The sequence below is a fragment of the Tamandua tetradactyla genome, chromosome 1 (assembly GCF_023851605.1).
Source record: "Tamandua tetradactyla isolate mTamTet1 chromosome 1, mTamTet1.pri, whole genome shotgun sequence".
Classification (NCBI taxonomy): domain Eukaryota; kingdom Metazoa; phylum Chordata; class Mammalia; order Pilosa; family Myrmecophagidae; genus Tamandua; species Tamandua tetradactyla.
This window is the reverse complement of record NC_135327.1, coordinates 216,821,015-216,838,607: the sequence shown is the minus strand read 5'-3', so window position 1 is coordinate 216,838,607 and position 17,593 is coordinate 216,821,015. Positions and strand designations below refer to the sequence as shown.

Genomic DNA, 17,593 nt, shown 5'->3' with positions numbered 1-17,593 from the left:
GCAAGCCAGCATCAGAATGCTACAGTCTTGGGGGAGAAAGCACGGTCTTGCAGATGCCTCAACTTGGACTTGTAGGCTCGGAAACCATGAGCCAATAAATTACCAGTATCGAAGCCGATACATTGTATGGAACTTGTGGCACACTAAAACAGTATTCGCTGTAAATGCTATGACATATGAAAATCTACCAACCAAAAAACAAAAAAATTGCACACATTTACCAACATAACCTTTGAAACAAAACTCTGAAACTGTTATCTTTTTTTTTCTTTTTTTTTAGAATTAATCTATGAAACCAAAAATGAACTTCAGAAATGCAGTACCAGAATTAAATTTTAGCAGCAAGTAAATAAGTTTTACTAGAAGTAAACTCTATACATTTCTGGTCACTGTACCTCAAGAAAATGGTAATGAAGCATAACCACAAGTGCAAAGGAAATGTTGCTAAAATAAAGAGGCCCGTCCATGCACAGGGACTGTGGACTGACTTGGCTTATAGTATGGAAATGGTAAGTAGAGGAAATGGTCAAAGTTTAAAGAAAAGAATGAAGCAAATAAGGGAGCTAAAGCTCACCAAATCTCAAAATACTAAGAGCCCCTTCTTAAAATTTGATTATGATAACTTCAGAACAAATGAAAAGAGACGTTGCGTTACAGGATAGGAATAAACATACTGACGAGAAACTTAAATAACATCATAAAAGGTGGTCAAACTTATTAATGACAGAAACTCAAATATCTACAAAGAAAAGGGACCTGATTTTATACTCATTTTCCACCATTGCAGGGAGTGATTACAACACCTCCTTACTTTGAAAATGCATAATTAAATAGAAAGTATTAAAAGTCTATTCTGCCTTGCAGTAAGAACTGTATTTTACAGAAACCAAACAGAGCCAGTTAATGAGGAGAAACTTGGCTTTTCAGAAGAATGACAAGTAATGGAAGTTGAATACATAATAGATTTAGAAAAATCACATTTTCAACTCCTAATGAAATAATTCATTCAGGCAACAATAATCAATGGATGCAAAAACTGTTAGGTGAAAAGTTGAGAGGGGAACTGGATGTTTGCATAGTGCCAAATGTCATTTACAAAGGGAAAAGTATATCATTAAAACGAAGAGATCAGAGGCCGCAAAACTCTTACTTTTCTGCGTTTTTAGAATCCAGTATGCTACTGGCATTGATTGCTCTTTCTGATTCACCATCATTTTAATGATAAATATAATGATATGTTATCATTCTTCCCTTAAATTTGGCCTTTATTGAGTGTTTGTATGGACTGTTTAGAGCTACCTCCTTGGGCAATTTCCAAATTCTTTACCCTGATAATTTCTAGGCACAGGTCACCAACACCAATCATTTTTTTGAGATCCAGATCTGAATCTTTAACAGGAAGTCTCAAAGATTCTGCAAATTCAACAGACCCAAAATGAAACTTATCTCTTATATGAACCCACCAACTCTTCCCCAAAATATTGAAAATCTTTTCCTTCCTCTCTAATTGTCAGTTACTAGGCTTGGCAGATTCAATACCTTTTGCCAACATTTCATTCCTTGGCCATCAACCTACTTAAGATCCATCTTTCATTGGTATCCCTTAACTGGACTCTGGCTGAAGCCATACCTTCTCTAAAAGAGTTCTCCACTGCTTCCCAGCACAGGATTTTTCTAAGACGTTTGCTGAACCACATCACACCTATGGGAAGCACTGCAGGTAGACCAGAGGAACTTTCAGACAGCTGTGCTCACTGCACCTGCACACGGAGTCCTTTACTTATGCTTTTTCAGACCTGGCCGTCCAGTAACATTCCTTCTATAAAAATACCTATCATTTGCCAAAGCCCAGGTCAAATGCTACTTTCTCTAAAAAGCATTCTCTAATTCTCAACAGAGGTAATCATGCCATGCTTTTTGTCACCACTATATTCTAATTTTACTTCTAATTATAGTTCTAATGGAAATTGCCATTTCCATTATTACCATGAAACTTGGGCAGAACATTCCCATTCATCTTTAAACCCAACCACTTAGTACAGTGGTCTACATCAACATGGAGGCCGTTTTCTTGAATATTTTCATATTTACATTCTTCATATGGTTTCAGAATCATAGAATTTTTAAAGAACACTTTTATCTATTTTTTGAATGGATAAGGCATCAAGATGAAATTATTGTATTTTTAGATTTATACTAAAAGGTATAGACCTTGTGTCATGCCTATTGTAATTTATTAAAATTGAGTATCATATAACAATCATATTAAGACAGGTAATGGGTATTTAAAAAAAGACATCTGTCCTTGCGAATCACGTCTGAAAAATTTTGTAACTTTTTATATCTGTAGAAGCAACTCTGAGTAGTTTAGGGATGAGAAAAATAAAGCTGATATTAATCCCGCATAAGAAAAAAGTTCTCCTAATTCAACATTGTTATAGGAAAGTCAATAAGGAATCCATATTTTTTATATTTATGCATGCCTCTTAATCATACATATTTATACAAAACACCTACATACATGCACATATATACTGCACTTTATCTTTTAATGAATAACTCATCATTTATTGCATCCCATGTATTAATTTATTTATAATTTTGAAAGGCTGAATCTATTATAGTAATTGTCACTATCAATTATGAGAACAATTTCTAAAATATTATTCATCACTATGTACCATACACATTTATTTTGTTGATGACATCCTGAAGGCACTATTAGCATTTCAGCCACGCTCTTCTTCACAATCCAGCCAAAAGTTTGGATCAAGTATTTGCAATGTAGTCATATAAAACTGTGAATCTGTATTCATGATGTGAGAATATCAATTCTTAGCATAACATGGAAGTACTTTCTACTTCTCAATATATACTTGTGATATAATGCATGCTAGTCTCTTTAATTTAAAAATACGAATTTCAGTGTCAATGATTTTTTAATATGGTAGTTTTAACTATATCTATTTAATACTATCCATGTACATTTATAGATCAAATTGCAACCCACTACAAAAGTCAGTGTAGGTGTATTTGTAACACTTATATTTCATCATCTAAAGATGGGAAAACCAAACCATTAAATTTTGTAGCCATTAATATTTTTTTCAAAATGTCAGTATTGCATTTACAATGAATTGGAGAATACAGTTTAAATATTGCTCCATCTCAAATGAATTCCTCCATTCTGTATGTGTGCATACATATTATACTAAAAAGAAAAAACTGAAATATTTTTCTTTAGACTTATAAACATCTACAAGTAGCAACAATATGCAAAATTTACAAAGATTCTAATGGTTCTAATGTAATAATGTATTACAGTAAAGTCACTACCTTATCTAAAAGACTATACAAGAAAAATGCCTGAAGGAATCATTTTCTTTTAAAAAAAAATTTTAACTTTAATCCTCCACTTATGAGGCTGCCCTCAAACAGTCATTCAGCTTTGCAGTGGTTGGGAAGTTTTCCCTCTTGCCATGAAAAAACAGATGTTACTGCTGTGATCAGGGATTTTTCTCATCATCTAAATCTACTGCTACATCATCAGGTGTCAAAAAGCCATTCAGGCCGGGAAATGCATATTAACTTGCCACTTACTGGTAGCAGTACTCTAATTATGAAGTAAACCCCTTTCAGGGTAGAGAAAGTGTACATTCTCTCCTTTCACCCCTCCCCAAACCAATTACAATTCATTAAAAAGAAATCACACCCAATTCCTTGAGACAGAAGCTTATTCCTGGTAGACTAAGCTGCAACTCCAAGGCTTTGCCTCACAGAAACAATTATTGAGCTGGTGGTCAGGGTTCTCGGCAAGGCTCTACCTGTATGTGGCAGAAATTTAGGACTTTTTCATGAATGTTAGTAAGCAGCAAAATAAAACATTTTTTCTTTTTTTTTTTCTTACATGGGCAGGCACCGGGAATCGAACCCAGGTCCTCGGGCATGGCAGGCAAGCACTCTTACCTGCTGAGCCACCGTGGCCCGTCCTAAAACAATTTTTTTAATAAACAAAAAAGATAAAGTAACATTTTTTTAAGTGGGAGTACCCAGCCACAAGAATGCAGCAAGTTTAAAAACCATGAGTATTTGTCAAATTCAGGCTTGTCATGGAAATGGATGCCAACCATGAGTCAATAATTATCAAAATCAATTGACAAATGTTTAATATAATTCATTTCCAAGGAGGAAACTTAGATCTTTCAGGAATGGCTAGGTGTATGAGGATGCTCACAGACCTGTGGGCTCCAGTCACCTGAGGGTAAACTGCAGATGACATATCCTACCTTACAATTTTTTTTTTAATTTCTCATTTTGGGATAATTTTAAATGTATGGAAAAGTTGCAAAGGTAGTACAGAAGCTTCCCATATATTCTTCACCCAAATCCTCTAATATTAACATCTTACATCAGGGTATATTTGCCCAAACCCAGAAATTAACATTGGTAACCATTAACTAAACTCCAGACTTTATTTGCATTTCCTCAGCTTTCCCACTGATGTTGCTTTTTTTACCCAGGCTCCAATCCAGGACCCCCACATTACATCTAGTTTTCCTATCTCCTTAGTCTCCTCTGACCCATGAGTTTTGCAGCCTTTGCTTGATTTTCGTGACCACGACAACCTCTTCGTGCTGGTCAGGTGTTTGCTGGAATGAACCTCCAACCCCAATGGGGTTCCCAGATGTTTTCTCACAATTAAACTGGGGTCTTGAGTTTTGGGAAAGAAAAGGACAGGGAAGAAGCCTTGTCTCATCCTCACGTATCTGGGGTACATGCTATTCCTGTGGTATCACTGGGAAGGGTGAACTTAATCTGTTTGTTAGGGGTGTCTGTCAGGCTTTTTCACTATACAGCTACTATTTTTCATTTTCCATACTCTATTGAAGTGGCAAACAAGCCACTCAATGCAGCCAACATTGAAGAAGAAAGGAATTTAAACTCCATCTCTGGAGGGGGAAGCATTACTTAAAATATTTGGAATTCTTCTGTAACGAAGATTTGTCCCTTCTGCTTCTTTATTTGTTTATTCAATTATGTACTTTTATCATGACGTGTATTTCATTCTTTAGGCTACAATCCAACGCTATCATGATTTACTTTATAGTTGTTATATTGATGGGAGCAATATATACAAAATACCAAGGAGAATACCTTAGCATATGATTTTCCAATAATGATAGCACTAATTACAAGGATTAAATAACAACAACAACAATGATAATATATTAACAACAAGGATTAGTGAAAAACAGACAACCACAAATCTGGAAGGGGAAAGAAATGGAGATTGATCAACATAATTAGATCATGAATAGTGATATGAAGAAAACCAGTATGTTTTTACTTAAGACAACATAATATAGACTTCTTGAGGTTTTAAAAAATTGTACCAGTTCTAATAAACAGATGCCCATTATTATGAAATATTTTACAGTTTAAAATAACCAACTAAATGAACTTTTCGGCTATGTATAAATTTTGTAATTAGGTGGGGGAAAAGGAAGCCTATTTTTAAGAGTACAGAATTTGAAATTGGACTATCTGGGTTCATGTCACAACTCCAACACTTAACAGCTGGTTTAACTGTCAGGTGAGTTTTTCAAACTCTCTCAGGCTTGCCAACAAAATGGGAATAACAGCACTACCTGACCTCGGAGGGTGCTCAAACAAGGTATAACATGGAGCACGCTAAGCATCATGCCAGGCACATAGTAAGTACGTGAGCTCACACACACACACACACACACACACACACACACACACACACACACACAACCACTTGGCCAGCATTACATGAAAATACCAAAACCTCAAAACCAGGTTTAGAGCTGGGGTAAAAGGAAATCACTTCTACCACAAATTGTAAAGCAACTCACTTGGAATGCGCTTCTCTGATGGCCACTCCAGAATACAGCAGCAATTGGAATACATGAATCAAAACCAACGTTGCTCAAAGCTAGGCCATTTAGAATGCAGAAACCAGATGCTGCCATCTCAAGATATCCCATCTTATATTTCTCAGGCTAACAACTGGACTTGAAATGATTAGATCTAGCTTAATGACTGGAAATAGGTAGGTTTATAAGCTAAAGTAACAAAAAAATTAAAAATAGAAACCAAGTTAAAAAGATGAAGTGAGGCCGAAATCTTATTAAGTGTATAAAGACTATATATAAATGTTTTAGTTCAAAATAATCATTCAATCAATGCTATTTCCTGGTCCTCTAGCTAAAGTCAAGAAAAACGCAGCCAATACATTCATTTCCCTCAGCTGTAACTGTGAGAGTACTCAGTAACAATTCTGACATTACCTTACATTTATATTTCCAGAGCGGTTTGTGAACTCTAAAAATATCACATCCATGCTCAAATAAAAGTTTTCTCAATAATACCTTAGGATTTTATAACTTTGAGCACAAATTATAATATTTAAAGGATGGGAAGACAGATTATATTCCTAAAGTTTCACAAAAATACATGAGACTTACTAAGGTTATTAGCAACTCAGAGGAAGTGAGCTTGGCATATGAAATTGGCCTACTGTGACAATGATTATAACTATTGCCTACTGAAAGTACAAAATTGCATTGCATTCAAATGAGTATCTTTTAATATACAAAATAGAGGGCTGAAATTTATAGTTTTAGGAACCTTTAACAAATACAAATATTGCAAGAGAACAATCTAAGTCTCAGCCCTCCTGAAGCTAATGCCACAGAACATTAAGCACAGCTATAATTCCTCATAGAGGAAACATTGTTCTAAAGAACTACTTGAACTCCACCTTTGAGGTTCTAAATGCACAGTTTCTGTAACTGGTCAGCAGCTACACTTGGCTCGAGAACAACCCAAAGACAAATGTGTTTTGTTCTTTTTTTTTTTCAACAGTCAACTAGTCAAGTGTACTGGTTCAGAAATAGTATTTTCAAATTTACTGATATGTCAATTGGCCATACACATCAGAAAGAATAAATAAGGCAAAGCAGAGACAAGAAAGCCAGTGTTGAGAAGGGGCATGAAGGAGCAGAAAGAAATAGATAAACATAGAGTTTTTCATTAAAATGCATAAAAAATCCAATAGATACTCTGTCCCAAACCAAGAAGTTATTGTAGAGTAGCATGGAGTAGGACTCAATGAAATTGTTAATATCCTGTCTGCATAGCAATAGCAAAAGTTTTCTCACTCAACAAAACAGAAAGCAGGAATTTTCTGGAGATGTCTTGATGGTGAATTAGCACTGGTGACCTCATGCGTGATATGGGAAATTTAGCATCTTGATCCTGTACATTCAAATGTACTGTGAACTAAGATGAGAAGGGTGCCAAAGAACATTAGGCAGAAGCATTGTTTTTATCTAGAAAAATTATTTCCAGTTCTGGTTTCACATTGATAGGAAGTATCCAATATCTCCATGGGTTGCTGTAGTACTCTTTAAAACTCAAAACAAAGCAATTTTAATAGACTTTTCATTTGAAAATGATAAATTTGTGCAAACTACGTGTGAAGAGAAGTGAGATATTATAAAACCAAATAAAGTAAATGCTCCAAATGTCCTCTCCCAAAGGCATACATGCTTGTCCTCTACAGTAGACCAGAGGGTCTCAAAAAAAAATGACCAAACTCAGGAAGCAACAGAGGAGCTTTAAAAAAATACACACAAATTTCCAGGTGTGCATATGTTTCTTCCTTTAAAAGTTCATGACTAATTCTGATGTTCAGCCAAATAGAACCATTAAATTATAAAGGAAGTTTTGGAAGTCAGGAGAAGCACTGGTTTCATCTCTGGTTTTCTTCATCCCCTCAAATCCACCTCCGAGCCCAGCCTGTCTAGAACTTCTCACATAAGCCATAAGTTAAGTTTCACTTTATTACTGATGAATTTATGGGAATCAACTGTCAATAGCTTTTAAAATGCTCATCTCCTTGATGAATATTTTACTTCAAAAATCTATTCTAAGAAGATAATCAGAGATGCCATCATAAATTTATGTATAAGGAAACTCACCGAAGGGTACTTTAAAATCTTACTTAAATAGGAAAACAAAACAACAAAAAAAACCTGGCAAAATATAAATGTCAAAGTATTGGAAAAAAAAATAGGAAGAAGACCAAATAAGATTAATAAACACCAACTACAATAAAAAATCAGTACATGATAGAATATTTTGCAAGCTATCATGATTTATGACATAGGACAATGCTCTCAATATAACACAAATTGAGAAAAACAGAAATTGAACTATATATATTGCATAATTACCTACTGGTAATAAGGACCATGACCATCTGTACGAGCTATGCTCCACAAGAAGTCATGAAGTTACACCAAAATGTCAGCTCTGCTCATCTTCAAGATTCAAAATTAATTATATCATTCTTCATACTTTTCATTACTTCATAAATGCAAAAAGCAAATATTATCAGAAAAACTGTTTTCAGAACCTGAAAATCCACCACAAGACATGTTTATAAAAATTAACTTTCTAAAGTTAAGAACAACAAGATCTCAAACTCTTCTAACAGCACAGAAAGGGAGATGACAAAGACATAATTAAGAAAGAAGAAAGCATTTTTTCCAAGAGTCTGCATCTTTCGGGGGTATTGGAAAGATACCAAACATGCCAAGCTACTAAATCAAACAGAAATAATAAACCCAGGGGGTCAGAAACATTCCAAGTTCTCACTTTAAGAAATGGAAAAAAAAAAGCTAATGATGCCAAGACAATATGTTCTCCTATCACTTTCTTCCCCTTTCCCTAATCAGGTAAGACTTTCTCTTGGAAACTAGTCAAGATAAGACTTTTATGCTAAATCTTCCTATGTCAATGTTTTTTTATGGAAGCTATAACTTTAAGAAAGCAACAGCTCTGATTTAAGAGAAAGGAACAATATCTTATAACTGCACAATGAAATAGTACAAGGGCTTTATCCTTGGAACTTCATGGTACGCTGATTCTGATAAGTGCCTCATTACAGCTTTCTTTATAGGATGAATCAAACACTCTCCACGTACCAGGCTGCCTCTTTATTCACAGTGACACTGACTTAATAAGGGTGACCAGAGATGACAAAGATCACTTACGTATTCACACTGACTGAAATACTCTTTCCTGAGATGAAATATTAACCACGCGTACAATCTCAAATGAGAATACATCTTCTAGTAAGATATTTTCTATACAAAGTAAGAGCACATGGGCTCCAGAACAATGGGAAAAGGCAGACAGCCACAAAGTGTTGGGAAACTTTAACGAGCAAACACCCCAAAGAACTTTTAAAAAGGCCAAGACTTCCTTCTTCACACCTCCACATAAAAGTATGAAAAGTTTAAACAAATGCAGAAACCCATAGACCCTTTGGCCTCTCCAAGCTCTCGGCTGGCTTTAGTAGCATCAAAATCTGCCTACACTGCTCCGTAAACTTTAGAGTACAATGTGACATTATTGCTGTTTCAACTAGGAAGACGCATCTCTCATCTGTGATTTTTGAATCACAAGGGAGATTCCAACATGGTAGTTTCCTAATAAATCAGAATGGAACTTCCCTTTTCAGAAATAAGAGATTTTAACTGATTGGCATCTTTATTCTAAAACCATTTATTTGACTTATTCAACTTGGAAGAAAAGTCAATTAACAACATAGGTGCATAGGTGACATATACAAGAATGTCAACTTATTTGAACCATTAGAGATCAATAAATCACAATTCTATGAACTCTTAATTAATTTATTTACATGAGTTTATACAGAAACCGCTAAATGCTGCTAAGAATTTACAGTATCCTGAAATACCCGGAAAACGTAAATGCTCATGGACTGAACAGAAATCAATAAATATAATGTTTTGTGCCTGCTCAGCAAGTATACTTTCCTCTAAGCATACTTTCTAAATACTGAAAACATGAGAAGTCTTTTTATAACTGAAAATAAGAACATTTAACTTAGATAAATACAAATTAAAAAAACCTTTCAGACTAAAACACAAATAGCAGCAAATTGAGATAGCATGTTTAGAAAATTTGTATTGGAAAAGTACAGCAAAAGAATTCAAAAGTCTAATTCATTGCAGTTTGCACTTTATGAGTGTTATATGAAAATATAATTTCACCTAGTTATACATATGCAGGCAAAGCCCTTCCTATGTAAAGTGTGGGCCCTTGCCTATATTAATAACCATTTGAGGTACAAAAAAACACTGTTGAATAAGTAACAATTAAAAAGAAATACCTTTGAAGGATGCCTCACAGCACTGTTACTTGTAATATGAAAAAATGGAAATAATATAAATGCCCAACAATAGGAGAACGGTAAATAAAATATAGTGCAGTCTACAATGATGGGATATTTGCACACACTACAAATATTTTCAAATAGAATTTACACCAAGAGGAACTCTGTATATGAGAAAAATGCAAAAATAATCAGAATGAAAACTTGCATTTCTAACTGCAATTCTAAGGTGTGTGTGTGTCTGTGTTTGTGTAGTCACCAATATTGTAATACTGGTTTTTGGAATTATGGGAATTTTGTTTTGTTCTATTTCACTGAGTTTTCCAAATTTTCTTCAATGATAGATATATGTTATTTAGAGCAAAATGTCACTGTGGTGGTTGCATTTAATTAGCAATAAACATTTTCTCCCTCTTCTAGTGTGTTGTGTCTTCCTGGTCTCACAGACTGGAAAACCAAAGTTACGTTTCCCAAACTCTGCTGCAGATAAGGTCCTGGATACAAACTGGAGATGGCCAACCTGGATTCACCAGCATATGAATTTTAATGGGCAACAGTACTGTTTCTTTGACTGCTAGCAATGGCAAGTATGGCTATGGAGAGGACAGTGCTCAGAGGCACTATCCAGGGGTCCAAAGTTAACTATACAGGTGAAGACACCTGGAGATGGAATGCTAGTGGCTAACGGCTAGGCATTGGTGAGCAGATTCCAGGTTCCTGGACTTCTGCCACTGTAGCACATTCTTCTACTCAACAAACTGCACAGAACTAAAGCTTCCCCCCTACACTGGGGCAGAGGTAGCAGCTCCCATGGCTAGCCTAATCTGTAGTGTTTGTTTTATTTTTATTTTTTATTTGTTTGGGTACATGGTCCAGGAATCGAACCCGGGTCTCCTGCATGAAAGTCAGGCATTCTAAGCACGAACTACCCGTGCACCCTTGAATTGTAGTGTTGTACTGTTCTGAAAAGTCCTTGAGGTCCAATCTATGACTTGCTATTCAAACCCTTCTAATGATTTCATAAGAAACAAATTCTAAATATTAAGTTCTTTTATGTTGAAAATAGCTACCAAGGTTCAGTTTGCTGTATCTGAAACTAATACACCTTAGATGTTGAAAGATTAAATGAAAACACTGATAATCTAATGACTCCTGATCCAGTATCTTCCAACTAATTGAAAACTTTTATAAAAAGTACAGAACTCCTTGTAAATTCCCAACTTGACTTGTCTATACATTTATGAATATCCATATAAAGTGTTTCTATTCTGAGTAAAAATTAAATGTCATGAGACATATGCATAAATTGGAATCTGCTGCTTTGAATACTTTACTGCAGGATAAAGCTCTCTAAAATTTCAATCTCAATAATCTTAATCAGAAGATACTCCAATGTGATTCCTCATCAAATCTATAACAAAATATTTCAGTAAAATGCATCTAAAAGTTAAGCCCCTAATCCAAAAATCAGAGAATAAAGTATATGCTATATTTTTCTTGGTAGATTCTCCTCTTTAAATTATGCACTCCATTTTTTTTAACTTGAACTAGTATAAAGAAGATGTAAAATAAACTTAAAAGAAATGTTTAAAACAGGCATTCTTACAAAGATGCAAAGAACAAATCAAACAAGTATCAAGCTACATCCACTTAAAATATTAATATCAATAGATGACTAGTATATTTTCACATAATTCATTACATGCTGGGCAAAATTACTGGCTGCTCTTTTAAAAATGTTTATTAATTCATTCAAAAAAGGTTTATTGAGCATCTATTCTACAGATTCAGCAATGAAAATGACAAACAGCTTAAGGTTCTTTGGATAAAAGCATGGAATCATGGCAGAATGGGATAATAAGAGTACTGTAGGAATACATGACAAAGAACATTACAAACAAACTGAAAAAATAGACGAATACTCCAATAAGTGTTATGTATTTAGACTACATAAATTTGTTCAAGGACTAAAATAAATTTGATCAAAGTCAAGGAAGAAAATTTTATTAAGATTAGACAGACAGCCAACTTCCATAATTTAGGAGGGAGACTTAAAGAGGATAGAATTATCTACTCAGTAATTAGAATACATTATCATTAAGGCTACTTTCATCCTCTAATATCCATAATGCTATAATTTCCTTAATGGACCTCACAAGCCAATATGAATATTTGCTTCTATCTGTGTATAACACCCCTGTGAATATGTGCAGAAAACTAATCTAAGGGTTGCCCATGAAGAGAAGCACTAGGAGATAGTATGGAAGGGGGACATTCACTGCATACTTTTCATGTCAGAAATTGTCTTTTAATCATATGAGTATTTTATCTATTCAAAAACTAAAGACTTTCGGGCGGGCCACGGTGGCTCAGCAGGTAAGAATGCTTGCCTGCCAAGCCCGAGGACCCGGGTTCGATTCCCGGTGCCTGCCCATGTAAAAAAAAAAAAAGAAAAAAGATAGAAAAACTAAAGACTTCCCTTTTAGAGCCATGAGACAGCCATGAGAGCCCATGCAGCCAGAGATCTTTGGAGATGAAAAAGGAAACCACCTCCAGTGGAGCTCCAAGAAATAAGAGGGCTGGAAAGGAAGCTAGCAGATGTCACCATGTTCACCATGTAACTTTCCAGTTAAGAGAGAAACCCCGAACTTCATCAGCCTTTCTTGAGTGAAGGTAACCTCTTGTTGGTGCCTTAATATGGACATTATTTACACAGGCTTTAATTGGGACATTCTCACGGCCTTAGAACTATAAACTCGTAACTTAATAAACTCCCCTTTTAAAACTCTGTTTCATTTCTGGCATATCACATTCCAGCAGCTAGCAAACTAGAACAGATTTTGGTACCAGAGAAGTGTGGTGCTGCTACAGTTTGCAAATGCTAAACTTGTTGGAACAGCTTTTTAAATGAAAAGGGGAAAATCCTGGAAGAGTTGTGAGGAGCTTGATAGAGAAGGCCTAGAATGCTTTGAAGAGACTGCTGGTAGAAATGTGGACTCTAAAGATTCCTCTGACGAAGCTCTAGACAGAAATAAGGCACAGGTGATTGCAAACTGAAAGGAAGGCAATCCTTGCTTTAAAATGGCAGATAATCTGGCAAAATTAACTAGTGGCTTTGGCTGGAAGGCAGATTTTAAAACCATGAACTTGGATATTTAACAGAAGAGATTTCCAAATTAAACGTGGAAAGTGCAGCCTGGTTTCTCCTCACAGCTTAGAGTGAAATGTGACAGGAAAGGATAAGCTAAGAGCTGAACTCTTGGGTTCAAAGAAACCAGAAATTGATGTTCTGGAAAATTCTGGGTTTCCAGGAAGGGAGACCCTAAGGAATGGTGCCCCATGTGAGAATTTGGCCAAATGTATAACTGGTCAGCCATTTCAGAAAAAGCTAGGATTGGAGATGGAGTTGTCCAGGGAGGATCTGTGGAAACTCCTTATGTCTGATGAGCACAATCAGAGCCTACTACATAGAAAGCCAATAAGAGTGTTGCAGGATCTGTAAAAACAGAACCACTGCCAGTCTGGACTGAGAGGGACAGGAAAGGGACACATTGGAGAAAAATAATATCTTTATGGAAGATAAAGTCCAGAGTCAAGAAAACTTGAACCAGGAGAGTAGACCCAACCACGGGGAGAGGGTGAGTTTGACTCAAATGCAGAGGATGGGTCTTCTACCAACCTACAGTGGAAGAGTCATGTGACCTCAGGCCTGAGAGTGGAGCATATTTCTTGGGGATTGGGGAGAGCCTGGCTGTCACCACATGGAGGGGTTGAGCATGTGGTCCAGAAATGGCAGAGAGCTGGGTGTGTGTCCCCAGTGCTTGGAGAGGGTGGAGCCAAAAAAACAAGGTGTTCTCCCCAATGTCCCCCAAGGTTGTATTCACAGAGAGGCACGTCACTGTGCAGGCCCTGGAAAGGGTGGGACTGCTGCTTCCTAAAGTCCCGAAGATAAATGACTCTCAGACTTTGAAATCGAATGGACTTTGCCTGGCAGGTTTTTGAAAGTGCTTAGGTCCAGTGACCTAAGCACTTTCTCTCTATGAAAATGGGGGTACTTATCCTATGACTGTCTCTCTTTTTAAGTTGGCAGCAAATAACTTGTTCTGAGTTTTACAGGTCCAGAACCAGAGGAGAATTTTTTCTTAGGATAGACCATACTGGTGGCTGACTTTGATGAGATTCTTACTGTTTGTTTGTGACTTTGTACTGTATTTGTATGGTTACTGAAATGGTTTAAGGCTTTCTAATATTGTGATGGAATGAATGTATTTGCATTTGGAAAGAACATATCTTTTGGGGGTCCAAAGGGTGGAATGTGCTGGCTTGAATCTGTGGTGGACCCCAGAAAAGCCACGTCCTTCAATTCTCATGCAATATTGCCGGTAGGAGCTTTTTGATCGTTCCCATAGAGATGTGATTCACTCAATTGTGGGTAAACTTTTGATTAGAGGGAGACGTGATTCCACTCATTCCAGGTGGGCCTTGACTGGAATCCTTTAAAAGAGGAAACATTTTGGAGAGAGTCCCTTTTAGAGCAGTGAGATAGCAGTGAGATAGACATGAGAACCACGAGAGCCCACACAGCCAGAGATGAACCAGAGATGGAGATGAAACATCCCTGGGGGAAGCCTGGAAATAAAGCTAGCAGATGTCGCCATGGTCACCATATGACTTTCCAGTTGAGAGAGTGACCCTAAACACCACTGGTCTTTCTTGAGTGAAGGTAACCTCTTGTTGGTGCCTTAATTTGGACATTATTATAGACTTGCTTTAATTGGGACAGTTTCATGGTCTTAGAACTGCAACTTAAAAATTCCCCTTTTAAAAAGTAAGAAAAAAACCCAAAAAACTAAAGACATAAAAAATGTATGTCACATATAGCACTGAATTTTATCAGAAAACTCAACTTCAATTTAAAGTAGGAGAGGCCCTGAAATTCATGTCAAAGCTGAGTGAGCACACAAAGGGCCACAGTGAGGAGACCCTAGAAACAAAGGATCCAGCCCACAACAGACACGCGTCACTGATGCCAAGAAGACAGAGACACAAAGGGCTGCAGCAAGAGAGGAAGTGCTTACCTTCCTATCACAGGCTTTCGGGCTGCCAGCAGTGTTTTGCTTGAGGAAGCCAGCAGTCGTGGACCAGCGTGTGGGGTTCTTCCGTGAAGGCTCTTCAGAGGAAAAATTATTATCACTGACAGAAGTTGAGATGCCAATTAAAGCTGGATCACTGCTTCGTCGGACATGAAGAGGCATATCTATAAATACAAAAGAAAAGCACTATGTTAAAAAAAAGAAAAAAAAAGACACTAATGTTTGAAGACCACATGTTAGGACAAAGGCAGTTAAATCTCTAAGATTGAACTGCAACACTTTTAAGACAATGACAGTGGCCCAGCATTCTACATAGAAGTCCCATTAGTTCCTTTAAAACACTTGGTGGCAAATGAGCTCAGCACTCAGTGTGGTTCAGGGATGAGCAGGGATGGAGGCAGACTGCCCGGTTGGGACCCAGATGCCATTCCTTGTTATCCAGGTGAATTCCAGCAAGTTGCCACCTGCCCTGTACCTCTAGTCCTTCCCATGAACCCGTGGCGTGAGGTTGCTGCGAGCGTGAAATTACGTAGTGCGATTAAAACAGTGCCTGGCATGTGGTAACACTCAATAGAGGGTAACCATAAAAACCATAACCACTAATATTCTTCAAATATCTCATATCCCTCACACAAAATATAAATGAAAATCTAAGCAAGGGGACAAATTTCAGCTAACTTATAACCGTATCTGGTGGATTAGAGATACAGAATCTAGATAACGCCAGGCTAGTCTATCAAAGAATTCTGTTGAATAAAATATTTTTGTTCAATCATGTATTATCCGATAACATATTTATGTTTAAGATGGAGTAGATCTTGATGGTTTGCTAAAAAGCAGGTAGTATTTTTTATTTATACATACACACCATTACATGAGACAGTATTTTAGCAACTGTATTCATGTGAAGAGGAGTCTGCAAGCCAATTGTTGTGATGAAATCAATAACAAAATCAGGCTAGCATTTATATCACTCGCACTGAAAGTATCTTCACAGAGATGATCATTGTTAGAGCACAGAGGAAACAGAACTCAGAACGCAGAGAGAAGGGTAAAAGCACATTTGGAATGGGGACAAAAAGCCCCTCTCATCAACTGGATCAAAGCACATCAAAATATAATAAGCATAAGACACAAATTTCTTATTACATTGTGTTTAGAATAATCTTTTTTCAAAAAACTAGGACGCAGGTTAAATATTATTATTATTTTCTTTTTTTTTAAAAAAAACCTCTAACAAAACAACTTTATCCGTGAGGAACATTTTTGGAACTCTGATGAATGCAGGCATCGGTCTACGGTTTAGGACTAAGGATGGTTCATATACACTGACAATTACATTTAAGCTATTGTCTGTTCAAGAGTCTCAAAGATGTTAAAGCAAATTGGAAAGAAATGATCAGAGAAAACAGAAGCATATAAACCACAGGAACACTGCCATTTAACAGTTGTTTCTATATCATGAGGATATAAAAAATAATAATAGAGACTAACTAACATTACCAGAGAAAAAAATATGCTGAAAAGTAACTCAATATTGTTGGTGGTTATAATAATCTGTTGAGAGAAACACACACATGCATATTACAGGGAAGAAAAATGTCCAGTTTTTAAGTATATGTAAATAATTATGGTAGCCTTTGCTTCTTGAAATTTATGTTACTGCCCTGTTCCACCCCCCAAAAAACATCCCTCCACAAAAAAAAACAGTAAGAATCATATTCACTTTCAGAACAAGTTCACAAAAGCATACATCTAGGTGTCTATACACTTTAGTTTATACTACAGTGCTCTAGAGATTATCTCCCAAGAGGCAACAAAATAATTCTTAGACTCATCAGATAAAATCATAAGCAGAAAAGGAAAAAAAAAAGGAAGTTGAGGGGAAAAGTAAAATACTTCTTGGCAAACATAATATTTGTTACCAAAATATGGGTTCTTTTGCTTTCCAATTACAGAAGCTTTAATAATTTGGTTGTAAAGCAACTCTGGACACCCCAATGTCTGTGTTTTTAAGTCTAAAAGACATACCAGCAGCTCCCAAGAGAAGGCTTTTTAAAAATGTTGCAGAGGTAATGACCAAAAGTGTATCTATTTTAAAAACTAACCACATAAGAGCATAAATTCAGAGACTACACACCCCCATGGAATTTGCTTTGTCATAATAAAACAACTTACATTGAAAATTTCTTCAGGAGAATACAGTGCATACATGATTTATATTAGATAACTAATTAGGGGCATCATCATTTACCTAGATATGATC

At 36.2% G+C, this 17,593-nt stretch overlaps 1 protein-coding gene across 22 annotated transcripts in view; it reads right to left on the bottom strand.

The window, feature by feature from the left end:
• Nucleotides 1–17,593, bottom strand: part of PARD3 (par-3 family cell polarity regulator) — a 676,839-nt gene that overhangs the window by 344,693 nt on the left and 314,553 nt on the right. For all 22 annotated transcript variants that reach the window (XM_077152059.1, XM_077152104.1, XM_077152083.1 and 19 more), the window contains one exon: nt 15,313–15,491. In XM_077152059.1, the coding sequence (XP_077008174.1) occupies nt 15,313–15,491 (179 nt within the window). The remainder of the gene's footprint in view (nt 1–15,312; nt 15,492–17,593) is intronic.